Here is a 12919-nt window from a genome sequence, read left to right as displayed (position 1 = left end):
GCATCAGTAAGCATAACTCTATATTCTGTTTTTTATGTTTATTCTCTTTATATGGTTCTACGTATCTCATGTAACCCAGTCTAGTCTCATGCTTGATGTATGGCTCCCACTGGACCTGAATTCCTGATTCTCCTCTTCCAACTGTTGATATTTGGGATTACAGGTATGCTGCACTGTATCCCACGCTCAATTTTTGAGACAGGTCTCAAATGCCCAAGGATGATGGTAAACTGTTCTTCCTGCCTTCTCTCTCAAATGTTGAGATTACAGGAATGTACTAGCATGGCTAGCAGTATATTTGTCTTTAAAACATCTTTTGCACAGGGTATGATGACATGAGTTTATAATCCAGCAGTCAGACCATGAGTTCAAAGCCAGCCTGACTACCATAAAAAGATTTTGTCTTTGAAAAACTTTTTGCGCTAGACATGGTGGCATACAATCTCCCTCATAAAATATCATGGCTCAGTTTTAGGTATAGATAATAAGTATGGTAAGACAGTGCTTGTTAAATGACTTATAGCTGGATTTATTCAGTATTTGTATTAATGTCGTTGTCTTTTTATAGGTTTCATTGTTTGCAGAACTTTTCAATGAAATGCTTCAAAGAGATTTTGGGGTCAGAATATACAAATCATTACTCTCTCTTCCTGAGAAAGAGGACAAAAAAGATAAGGAAAAGAAAAGCAAAAAAGAAGAGAGAAAAGATAAAAAAGAAGAGAGAGAAGATGATATTGATGAACCAAAACCAAAACGGAGAAAATCGGGCGATGATAAAGACAAAAAAGAAGACAGAGATGAGAGGAAGGTCTGTAATTTCCAAGATAGTCAAGAGAACTTAAGAAAGTTCTGGTTACCACCTATAGATGGTAACAAAGGCCAAGCTCCAAAGTGTTGAATGTCGTGTTGGACACAGACCATATGAGGCTGTCTCAGAAAATTAGAGCTGGGTATAGGCCCACGTACCCTGTAATCCTGGACCTCAGAGGTGGAAAGAGGAGGATGAGGAGTTCAGGTCCAGCCTGAGCCCTGTAACAAAGCTTAATATATAGAGCCAGTTTCTGATGTTACTCTCCTCCCTGATCCTCCTTTTCTTTTCTTTTCCCGTGCTTTTATTTCTTTCTACCCTTCCTACCTTCCTTCCTTATTTTAATGTATTTGTTTTGCATATATGTGTATCTATGCTCTGTGTGTGTGGTTGCTGACCTCTGACACCAGAAGAGCGTGTGGATCCCAAGACTGAAGTTAAGTTACATACGGTTGTGGAGCTGTCCTGTGGATGCTGGGAGCTCTTTATGTCTGAGCCATCTCTCTAGCCAACTTCCCTTTTTTTTTTGTTTCTATTGTTTTCTCTTCTCCCTTCCCTTTCTTTCTGTCAGCTGGCTGTGACCTCCACGTTCTCCTGCCTTCACCTCCAAGTGCTAAGATTACTGCTGTGCCCCATCGTGCCACATTTGAATAGATTATTATTGTTATGAGAAGTCTAATTGGAATTGTTAGAAATAATACATCCATTTACTGGGCTTGACATTTACTTGTCTTTTTCATGAAATACTGCTTAATTTTAAGTCCTCTTAAATTACAGAAAGAAGAGAAAAGAAAAGATGATTCTAAGGATGATGATGAAACTGAAGAAGATAACAATCAGGATGAGTATGACCCCATGGAGGCAGAGGAGGCGGAGGAGGAGGAGGACGGTATGTGTGCATCAGACACCCTCAGTGCTATAGAATGGACCATATACTTTCTTTTTTTCGAGTTTTTGACATTTTTTCTTGTCTTGCTTTGTTCCCGACACTGGCCTATAGCCCAGGTTGACTTTAGCTAGCACTATTCTGCCTCAGTCTCCTAGTGAGCACTGTGGTTACTCGCTCAGACCACCACCCCCAGCTGTTGTACTCTAAGGAATAATTGAACACTTGCTAGTGCTTGCCTCCTGTGTCCATCAGTGTTGGTGGCACTGTAGTTCCTTCGGGGGCATTTACTGTGGCTCGTGTGAAAGGAGTCAACCACAATTGGCAATTAGAAGAGGGCATTGGATCTCCTGAAACTGGAGTTATAGATGGTTTTGAACCACCATGTGGGTGCTGGGAATTGAACCAGGGTCCTCTGCAACAGCAACAAGTGCTTTCAAAAAATGTTGGCTCATTTCTTCAGTCCCAGGAAATGATAGCTTTTTTTTTTTTTTTTTTGAAGAATTATCTATTATATGTATACGAGCACACTGTAGCTGTCTTCAGACACACCCTAAGGGGGCATCGGATCCCATTACAGATGGTTGTGAGCCACTACATGGTTGCTGGGAATTGAACTCAGGACCTCTGGAAGAGCAAGACAGTGCTCTTAACCACTGAGCCATCTCTAACCCGAAACGATAGCTTTAGCAAATAAAAATTTGTTTTCAGTTAGTGTCTGAAGTGGTGATTAACGTTGCTGTAATCATGGGGGCGCGCAGCGGACCTGTCTCCCCTTTGCTTTACAGACAGGGAGGAGGAGGAAGTGAACAAACGAGACGACAAAAGGGACGTCAGCCGATACTGCAAGGACAGACCCTCAAAGGACAAGGTGGGCTTTCCTCTGTCTGCTTGGGATAATGGCATTCTTGAATTCCATACCTTAACACTTCCTTACCTTACACTTACTGCTATGAGAGGATTTGTGTCTGTCACACCGTTTTTAATTTTGTTTTGGTTTTCATATTCATGTACAAAATCCACTCATTTTAGCCAAAGTGAGATAAAGATCTTTCTAAGATTAGCGCTTTCATATAAACAGAGCCTCATTTTTTTTTTCTTTTTGTGGTGGTAAAACTATTTACCATATCATCTGTGTGTTTTAGGAAAAAGAGAAGCCTCAAATGGTCACAGTTAACAGGGATCTGCTAATGGCCTTTGTTTATTTTGATCAAAGTCATTGTGGTTACCTTCTTGAAAAGGATTTGGAAGAAATACTTTATACTCTTGGACTGCATCTTTCTCGGGCTCAGGTAATCAATCGATGTTGTGAATTTAAAATAAAGGGAATTTTTATCATTATCATTTTTTCCTTTATGGTGGGAAACTGGGGCCTTAGTCGTGGCTGGACAGTTCTCCTTCACTGAGTTACATTCTGCTTGAAGCTTTCTGTCAGGTTACCCTTCCTACAGGTGAGACAGAATAAATTCACTTATCCAGTGTCAGAAGTTGCTACTTAACCTTTTCTGTGGGTTTCAGGCTTCCCTTGTGACAGTTTTGCCGTAGCCTCTTAAATATTGTGTTTATAGATATAAGCCATCGAATTGCCCTTTTACCCCTCTCTTTAAACCTTCTCAACTGTTAACTTTTTAAAAGAAATTATCTTTTTTGTTTGTTTTTGTTTTTCAAGATAGGGTATCTCTCTGTAGCCCTGGCTGTCCCAGAACTAGCTCTGTCGTCTCTGCTATTAAAGAAGCCGTCTTTAGGGCCAGAATGCGGGTAGTGTACTTGTTACTAAACCTGATAGTACCAGTTTGATCCTGGAGCCCAGAAGAAACCCAGCTTACAAAAGGTTACATTTGGTCTGTTGCTCAGACAAACACTTCTCTTTTTTTTTTTTTTTTTTTTTTTTTGGTTCTTTTTTTCGGAGCTGGGGACTGAACCCAGGGCCTTGCGCTTCCTAGGCAAGCGCTCTACCACTGAGCTAAATCCCCAACCCCCAACACTTCTCTTTTTAAAGTTACCTTGGGGCTGGAAGGTGGCTCAGTGGTCAGGACTGCACTGCACTTGCAGAGAACCCACAGTTTCTCGCACCCAGATCAGGTGGCTGACAGTCGCCTGGACCTCTAGCTCCAGTACCCACTTTGTGTCCTATTCATATTCAGTTTCCCTCCATACATGTGTGTGCACTAACACACACATAAAATGTTGGTTAGTGGGTTTTGGCTGTTTTGTTTTGTTTTGAGGCAGTTTTCCTGGCTGGCCTGGATCTCTTTGTAGATCTGGCTATTCTTGAATTTGAAGAGATTGAACTACCTCTGGCTTCCTAATGCTGGGATTAAAGGCATACACCACCCCATCCCAGAATCGCCTTCCTCCACCCTCCGTTTTTGAAAAATCGCTTTCACTTAGCTGACTCCCTCCCTTCCCTGCTCCTCCTCCTCCCATGATACAGAAGACTCTTCTCTCCATAGAAAGAAAAAGAAAGTTTGTTTACCCTTTCCTCTAGTCCTCTTCCTCAGGACCAGTATCATCTATACCTATTTCTAGAGCTTTTTAAATCATACGACATGATTGTTCCAGAAGGTGAAACTGTTTGGTGTATATGATGAGCCCCTTTTTTACTTATTAGTTTCTTTTCATAAAAGTGGAGTGACTCACATCTAAAATCTTGTACTTGCATATCTGAGGCAAGAGGATCACTCCCAAGCTGACTAGATTTAAAATACAAGAGGAGAGCATAGACCTGCATCATCCTTTGTACATCTGCTTCACATTCTACTCTATGCATGTTTCCTAACTTAGCAGTCGTCCTATTGCTGGGGTGGGGGTGGTTGTTTGTGAGTTGGGAGTGGTTGAGACCGGGTTTTTCTATACTGCCCTGGCTGTCATGGACTTTACTATTTAGACCAGGCCAGCCTCAAACGCAAAGAAATTTACCTTCTTCTGCCTCCCAAGTGCTAGGATTATAGGCATGTACCACCATGCCCACTTTCTGGTTTTTATTATTTGGAACTAAACATTTACTTAAAAAGTTCGAGTTAGTGTTTCTATCACACCTGTAATCTTACAGCACTTGAGAGGCAGAGGCTAGAGTATTGTGAGTTCAAGGCCAGCCTGAGGTATTATAAATGCATAGCAAGACTGTATCTTGGAGAACAAAACCCTGGCCAGGCAGTGGTGGTGCATGCCTTTAATTCCAGCTCCTGAGAGGCAGAGGCAGGGGGATCTGAGTTTTCAGCTAGCATGGTCTATAGTTCCAGGACAGCCAAGGCTACACTGAGAAACCCTGCTCAAAAGCAAACAAACAAACAAAAAACAAAAACCCCAAAACAAAAACAGAGCACTGGGCTTGTGGAATAGCTCATTGGGTTAAGGAAGATCCCTGTCCCCAAGGCTGTCGATGTGAGTTAGATCCTGGGAACCCCATAGCAGAAGCAGAGAACTGATTCCTACAAGATGCCCTCTGACTTGTACATGAGTTTCACAGCACATGGGCACCCACATACACAATAGAAAATAAATATTCTCAACGTGTTTTTCAAATAACTTAAATATTCAATTTATAGAGAAAATACTTAAAATTCTAAATACTGCCAACTGATTAGTAGTAGACACTGAGAAAAGGATCACGATGGATGCTTAGTGTTTTTGAAGTTTACAACACAGTTGGAGGAGGATCATGAGTTGGAGGAGGCTCTTAAGACTACTTAGGGGGTTGGGGATTTAGCTCAGTGGTAGAGCGCTTGCCTAGGAAGCGCAAGGCCCTGGGTTCAGTCCCCAGCTCTGGAAAAAAAGAACCAAGGGGGGAAAAAAAAAAAGACTACTTAGGGCTGGGGTCCTTTTCCCAGCAGCCACCTCAGGCGGTGCTACACAACTGTTGTAACTCCAGGTCCAGGGGTTCCCTTCCCCTGACCCCTGAGGGTACCCAGAACACATGCGAGTACAAATACATGGAGATGAAGCACACCAAAAATTCTCTTCTAAAAGATTTTAAAAAGAAAAATTTGCTACAGCCAATGTGCATTACAGCACACACCTGTAATCCCAGCACTCTGAAGGCAGAGGTAGGCAGATCTAACTCAGCGACAGCCATTGCCCAGTCTGAATAAGGCTCCTGTTCAGTTCTGCAGTGAGGAAGAGTATTTGCATCTCAGCCATTTGTTTACTTGCTTGTATAATAGGTAAAATACTTGTGTTTTCATCTTACTCTTTATTTGCTTGCATAATAGGTAAAGAAACTGCTCAATAAAGTAGTGCTCCGAGAATCGTGCTTCTATCGGAAATTAACAGACACCTCAAAAGACGGCGAGAGCCATGACGAGCCAGAGTCGCTGCAGGGGGACACGACGCTGGGAAACAGGTTACTACTTCCCACACCAACAGTGAAGCAGGAATCGAAGGATGGAGAAGAAAACGTAGGGCTTATTGTGTACAACGGTGCAATGGTGGATGTTGGGAGTCTCTTACAAAAGCTGGAAAAGAGTGAAAAAGTAAGAGCTGAGGTAGAACAGAAGCTCCAGTTACTAGAGGAGAAAACAGGTGAGGCTGCTGGCAGTATGCTAGGACTTCTAAGGAGTCGTGGCATCGGGCCTGAGGGAGAGGGAGAGCGATGGAGAGCCCTAGGAGCTGGAGTTAGTTACAGGCGCTGGAGAGGGTGCTAGAACAGGATGTGCTCTTATGGCTGAGCCGTCTCAGAAGCTCCCGACTTTATGTTTCGTTATCTCTGCTGCTAGTTAGAAAACTGCTTAGCTTTATAAGAACCATAGCTTATGTGTCAGATGTTGGGACAGGCTCTTACTGTGTGCCCCAGTGCTAGCATTGTAGGCTTGAGACGTGACTTTTGATATTTTCTAACCTCTACCAGTACCACTTTCTTTTTTTTCTTTTTTTCTTTTTTTCGGAGCTGGGGACCAAACCCAGGGCCTTGCGCTTGCTAGGCAAGTGCTCTACCACTGAGCTAAATCCCCAACCCCCTCTAGTACCACTTTCTGTTTGCTCTAAATAGTCACAAAAATGGAAAGTTGAATCTGGCACTCGGAGAGAGAGGAAGGTGGCTTTCTGTGATTTTGAGAAACTTAGTCTACATAACAAGTTCCAGACGAGCCAGCCAGCTACACAGTGATTTTTATGTCACAAAACAAAACAAGAGGAACCTACAGCTAAAAGTAACCCTATGTAAAACCCTTGGTCGTTTGCTTCTTTTCTCTCTCTCTTACTTCATAGCCGGCTGTCACGGAACTCACTGTGTAGCCCAGGTTGGGCTCAGACTCACAGCAGTCCTTTATTCTCAGCCTCAGGAGGACTTGATGCCAGCACACTGGATCATGTTGTACTTTATAACTAGTTAAAAGAATTTAACTTTCATAAACATTTCACAGAAGTTTGATGTCGTGGGAGGTCGTGTGGTTGTCTGTCTGTTGCAGTATTGAAGACAGAGGCAGGGCCTCGTGTGCCTTAGGTCCATGGCTGCCATTGGGCTGTATCCCTAAGTCTATTGGTATTTCAACTTTGAGACACAGCTAAAGGAAGCTCGTCCTCCTGAGTAGCTGGAGTTACAGGGATCCTGCCAGCTTCTTTTGCTTCTTATACTTCAGTTTTTATTTTTTCACTAAGGGGAGAGGGGGGAATAGACCGTGGCATACCTGGGAGGTCAGAGGACAGCTTACAACAGCGAGTTTTCTTTCTCCCATGTGGGCTCAATATGGTTTTGTTTTGTTTTTTTTAACAGATGAAGACGGAAAAACTATATTAAACTTGGAGAATTCTAACAAAAGCCTCTCTGGTGAACTTAGAGAGGTCAAAAAAGACCTTGGTCAATTACAAGAAAACTTGAAGGTTTCAGAAAACATGAATTTGCAATTTGAAAACCAATTGAATAAAACACTCAGAAACTTATCCACAGTCATGGATGATATCCACACTGTCCTAAAAAAGGTGAGGCGATTTGTCTTTTCTGTCTTCATGGTTTAAAGTTTAAAATCTATTTCTCGCATTTTAATGTAATTTAGTATTGTGATCTTATAGTTTTTTCCTAGAAATTACATACAATATGCAAATTTGATTTATGTATTCATGTCTAATATTTATTAGACCAAATATTTGGCTAGATTTATTGCTTAATGGCCAAGCCCTAAGTTTAGTGTCCCAAACCACTAAAATTGAAGAAAAATTGGGCAGCAACATATTAAAATTAATTTGTTAATATTTACCACTCAGTAAGGACTATTTTAAGCTAACTTCAGAGTAACAAGAAACTAATTAAAGTGTACTTTGTTTCTATTTTACAGGATAACGTAAAGAATGAAGACAGAGATCAGAAATCCAAGGAGAATGGTTCAAGTGTATGATAAAATACATTTGGTGATGAGGAGTGGTGTTAAATAATGTACTATATAAAAATCATGACACAGGAATGTTTGAGGGCAATGCATGTTTGATTTTAGTAGTATAAACATATGTTAGTTCAAATGATGTATAAAGTTTTATGAATGTGAGTTTGCTTTTGAAAATTGCCTGTAATTTCTAGCATTCAAATTAAATACTCACTGAGTGAAGAATTTTGCATTGCAAAATCTTTTAGGATGAACTTTGTTATAGTTTTAACCCCAATAAAGTTCATCAGTTTAATTGACAATAACTTGTAATTACTAAATGTCTTTTATTGAAATATCTAGACATTTTGCTTTTATTTATAGAACTATTGTTTTATAGTTTTATAGTTCACTTTTTTTAGTGTCAGTATGTATCATAAAATAGCATGCTCCTTAATATTTGCAACCTTTTTGGACTAGTATTTTCAGTGTTTAAATGTAGTTGTTAAGCCGTCTGCTCATGGTGGCACATCCCATTAACCCCAGTGAGACACTGTCTCAGGAACAATGCAATTAATCCAAAAGACGCTGTGTAAAAGCCTACAACTGAGAAAGCGATCGAGCTAGCATTGTGCTTAGAGTTTACACAAAGTAACCGTCTTGACAGTAGTTACTGTACTCAGTTAATTGTTTTACTTGCCCTGGATACTTCTATTTTAATTTTCAGAAGTTAAAAAGGAGGCAGTGGACATCAAATGCACAGCTTAGTGACAAGCCAGTACATCGTCAGTTTGATTGATGCCTTAAGTTAAGTCATTAAAAAATATTTTTTTAATTAATCTGTGTAGTTCCTTCAGAATCTTGGTGGATGTTTCGAGACTTAAAAAGATAGGACATATAATTTACTGTAAATCAGGTTTCTACTCGGGTAAATTTCAGAGCACATTTGATAATGAAAAGTAAAGTATTCTCTAATGGATGCTGCTCACTCCAGCTGGCAGAGGCTACGCACGTGGCTTGGCATCCTCTGATTTTGTAGGCAGGCCCATGTGGCGATCGTGCACGGCTGTAGGAACACCACAGGGGAAGAGAGGGTAGGTGGATTGTGTTATCAGTTACACTCTACACCAGACTGCCACGTGTGCTAACACAGTCTTTGATCCCAGTACTTGGGGGCCAGAGGCAGTTGGCTCTCTTGAGTTCAAGACCAACCTAGTCTACATAGTGACTACTAGAACAGCCTGGTCTACGTAGAGACCCTGCCTTTAAAAAACATTTTTTTTTTTTTTTTGTTCGAGGTAATTACAGTTTTCTATCTAAAAAGCTAGAAGAATGCTTCACTGTCATAAAAAGATATTTGTATTTTGTTTGGATTTATTTTGCTAGAATAATGGTAAATATTCTCTGTAGATGAATATGATTATGTAAAGTACCACATTAGCCATTTATCTAAGCTAAGTAGATAGTGTGGCTCTCAGAAGGGGGATCCTTAAAGGACCTCATGTTTTCATGCCACTTTTTATTTCAAAATGATGCTTCTTCTTGTTTTCTGGGGAGTGGGGGTGTTATTTGTTTAATTTATATTTTACACGTGTTATTTGTTTAATTTATATTTTACACATGTAGATGTTTGTCTGCATGTATCTCTCTGCAACGCATTAACATATGGTGCCGACAAAGGCCAAAAGTGGGTGTTGGGTCCCCTGGAACTGGAGATACAGGTGGTTATGAGCTGCTGTGTGGGTGCTGGGAATTGAGCTCCACTCCTCTAGAAGAGCAGCCAGTGCTAAGCCATTTCTCTAGTCCTCTATTAGTGTCCCATCCCTCCAGTCCGACATGTCCCCTAATAAACATATGCCCCGCCCCCATTTCTCTGTGTATTCTTGGCTGTCCTAAAACACTCTGCAGACCAACCTGACATTGAATTTACAGAAGCTGCTTGCCTCTGCCTCCTGGTTCTCAAAACTGTATTTTTATGTAACAAACTATAATTCTATAGTAAGGTATGTATCTTATGTGATACTGTTGGGTTTTGTTTTGAGACAGAGTCTCCTATAACAAGTGTAGTAGTATATACCTGTAATCTTATTTCTCAGGAGGTGGAAGCCAGAAATTAGAAATTCAGGGCAGCTCTGGGCAAATAAGACCCTCTTTCAAAAACAAAAGGACATTAATTTCCTTAAAATATTGCAGGATAGACTTTGAAATTACTCAAGGAGGCATAGATATGCCTGTTGCCATGCCGGACAACCTGACCTCACATAGACCTGTAGAGATGTGTCTGGGGGAAAGGGGCACTGAAGGGTTGGGGCATGACTGGGTGGTTAAGAGCACTGGCTAGTCTTCGAAAGGACCTAGGTTTAATTTCCAGCATTAGATACCAGCATTAGATGATACCCAACAGCCATATGTAATTCCAGTGGACTCTTCTGGGCCCCTCAGGCACTGTATACATTCAGTGCAAAAGACATTCATGTAAGTAAAACACTCATAGAAAAATAAATAGAGGGAAATCTTTAAAAGAGACAAGAGCATTTGGTGTTGCAAAGAACCTGGGCTCAGTTCCCAGCACCCACATAATGGCTTACAGTCATCTGTAACTCCAGTTCTAGGAGATCTGATGGCCTCTTCTGTTGTGGTAAAACACTATGACCAAAGCAACTCAGAAAGAAGGGTTAATGTAACTTACAGTTCTAGAGGGATAAGAGTTACAGCGTCGAGGCTCGGAAATGTGGCGGTGCATGATAGGCATGGCAGCAGGAGCCGCAGAGCTCACATCCGGAACTGCAAGCAGGAAACAGTGCCCTCGGGATGGCTTTTTGAAACCTCAAAGCTTACTTTTCAGTCACATGCTTCCTTCAGTAAAGCCACACCAGCTGGTGTCCCAAGTTTTCAAATGCTTGAAATGTATGGGGGCATCTCCTTTAAATTACTATAAAAGTTATTTCCATCATTTTATAGAAAGCCCATGGTTGGATGTGAGGCGAGGTATGGGGGCAGGCTTCTCGGTAGGTAGGCATAAAGTATAGTAGCTCACAACTGTAATGCCACCATTCTGAAAGCTAAGGTGGACGGTCACGAAGCTTAAGGCCAGCCTGCTTCGTTAGCATGCATGTGTGGACTTCTGCTCTGATGCGGTGACTCTTGGTCTTGCTTATTGGAAGGCTGGTGTTGGAGATTACCTCAGGGCTGAGTGCACACAAGCAAACATCCCTAAATATAGTTAAGAGCTGTTGATCAGATGTGCTTGCACAGCCTGTGCTCCCAGCATTCAGGAGGCTGAGGCAGGGAGGATCAAGAGTTCCTGGCAGCCTGGACTGGAGAGAGAGAGAGAGAGAGAGAGAGAGAGAGAGAGAGAGAGAGAGAGAGAGAGAGAGAGAGAGAGAGAGAGAGAGAGAGAGAGAGAGAGAGACCTTCCTGGTCACCCCCACCCAAGGGAAAAAAGTCACACGGAGTGCATTTAGACATGTACATACACCTATTTTTTTTTTATTTCTCTGGAAATGTTTGGCAATATCCAGCATGCTTTTTGATAGGAACCTGGGCGCTACTCAGGACCTGTTCTAGATCTACTTGGCACAGAGACGACTGAGCTAGGTGGTGGCGGTAGTGGCCGGGCTGCGTGTCTCTAATCCCAGCATTGGAGGGAGTAGGGGAAACAGGTAGGTAGATCTCTGAGTTCAAGGCCAACTTGGTCTACATAGGGAGTTCCAGGACGGCCAGAGCTACACAAAAGAAATCCTGTGTGGAAAAACAAAAACAGACAACGAAAATGACAAGCAGTACCAGGCATAGTGGCATGTGTCTATAATCCCAGCATATAGGAAATTGTGACCAGAAGAATAGGAATTCAAGGCCAATCTGGGCTACCCAAAGCCCTATTTCAAAAAAAAAAAAAAGACTGTTGTAAGGTGGGTCAGATGTACGGGCTAGTCACCAAGCCTGACCAAGTTTTCACCCTGCTGTGGTGAAAAAGAGAACCTTTTCCTACAGTTCGTCCGACCTCCACATGCATACTGAGGTGTCCACGTGAACACCAGCACACACACACTATATTTCTTCAACTAATTTATGGATGTTTATTCAAAAACTAGAATTGTTGTCAAGTGTGTATAACTCTTAAATTTGAGGCACTCTGAGGATGAGTATGACTGGGGGCACATGAGTGAAGGCCTAGGTTAAATCCCCAGCATCCAAAGCAAGAATGTGTTACATCCATCATCCTTAAGTAGCCAAGAGCTGCAGTCTCATAGAAGAGAGTGTGGCTCTGTGAATGAAATTAACAACTGACAGAACAGGACCTCCTTCATACAAAGAAACTGCTGAGATATAACCCTGACTGGCCTGATAACTATATTTAATAGCTTTGGAAATTGGCTTACCTGATCAGGGCTTGAATTGAAGTGTGTTCCACATGTTCAGCTCCACCCTTTTTTGTTATTGATAATATTTAATTTCTAAGCCTAGTACCTGAATCTATCTGTGAAGATGCTCTTTTGAATTTTTATGTATTTATGTATGTGTATGGATGTTCTGCCTGCTTGTATATCTGGGTACAACATGTGTACCTGGTGCCCATAGAGACCAGAAGAGATGTTGGATCCTCTGGAACTGAGATTAAGTAGTTGTAAGCTGCCCTATAGGTGCTTAGAATTGAACCTCTTCCAGAGGATCCATACATTTTAGAAACAGGTTAACTTGGAGCTGGAAAGATGGTTCAGTGGTTAAGATCACTCACTGTCTTTCCGTCAGGGCAGCCATCTTCCAGTAACTCGCCAAAATGACGAACACAAAAGGAAAGAAGAGAGGCACTAGGTATATGTTCTCTAGACCTTTTAGGAAACATGGAGTCGTTCCTTTGGCCACATACATGGGAATCTACAAGAAGGGTGACATTGTAGACATCAAGGGAATGGGCACTGTTCAAAAAGG

General features: G+C 41.7%; 1 protein-coding gene across 27 annotated transcripts in view; it reads left to right on the top strand.

Moving 5' to 3' along the window:
• The window catches only part of Ccar1 (cell division cycle and apoptosis regulator 1), a 42598-nt gene extending 33772 nt beyond the window's left edge, over positions 1-8826 (top strand). For 16 of the 27 annotated variants that reach the window (XM_087597832.1, XM_087597828.1, XM_087597825.1 and 13 more), the window contains 7 exons: positions 569-808; positions 1586-1697; positions 2456-2565; positions 2840-2986; positions 5906-6215; positions 7405-7610; positions 7964-8310. In XM_087597832.1, the coding sequence (XP_087453958.1) occupies positions 569-808; positions 1586-1697; positions 2456-2565; positions 2840-2986; positions 5906-6215; positions 7405-7610; positions 7964-8023 (1185 nt within the window). In that variant the 3' untranslated portion in view covers positions 8024-8310. Of the gene's footprint in view, positions 1-568; positions 809-1585; positions 1698-2455; positions 2566-2839; positions 2987-5905; positions 6216-7404; positions 7611-7963 lie in introns of all 27 variants that reach the window. The other 11 variants (XM_087597830.1, XM_087597823.1, XM_087597814.1 and 8 more) reach the window with 3 other exon arrangements.
• The last annotated feature ends 4093 nt before the right edge of the window (positions 8827-12919 follow it).

The sequence above is a fragment of the Rattus norvegicus genome, chromosome 20, assembly GCF_021556685.1.
Source record: "Rattus norvegicus strain SHRSP/BbbUtx chromosome 20, alternate assembly SHRSP_T2T, whole genome shotgun sequence".
Classification (NCBI taxonomy): domain Eukaryota; kingdom Metazoa; phylum Chordata; class Mammalia; order Rodentia; family Muridae; genus Rattus; species Rattus norvegicus.
The sequence above is the reverse complement of the archived record's forward strand: the minus strand, read 5'-3'. Positions and strand labels throughout refer to the sequence as shown.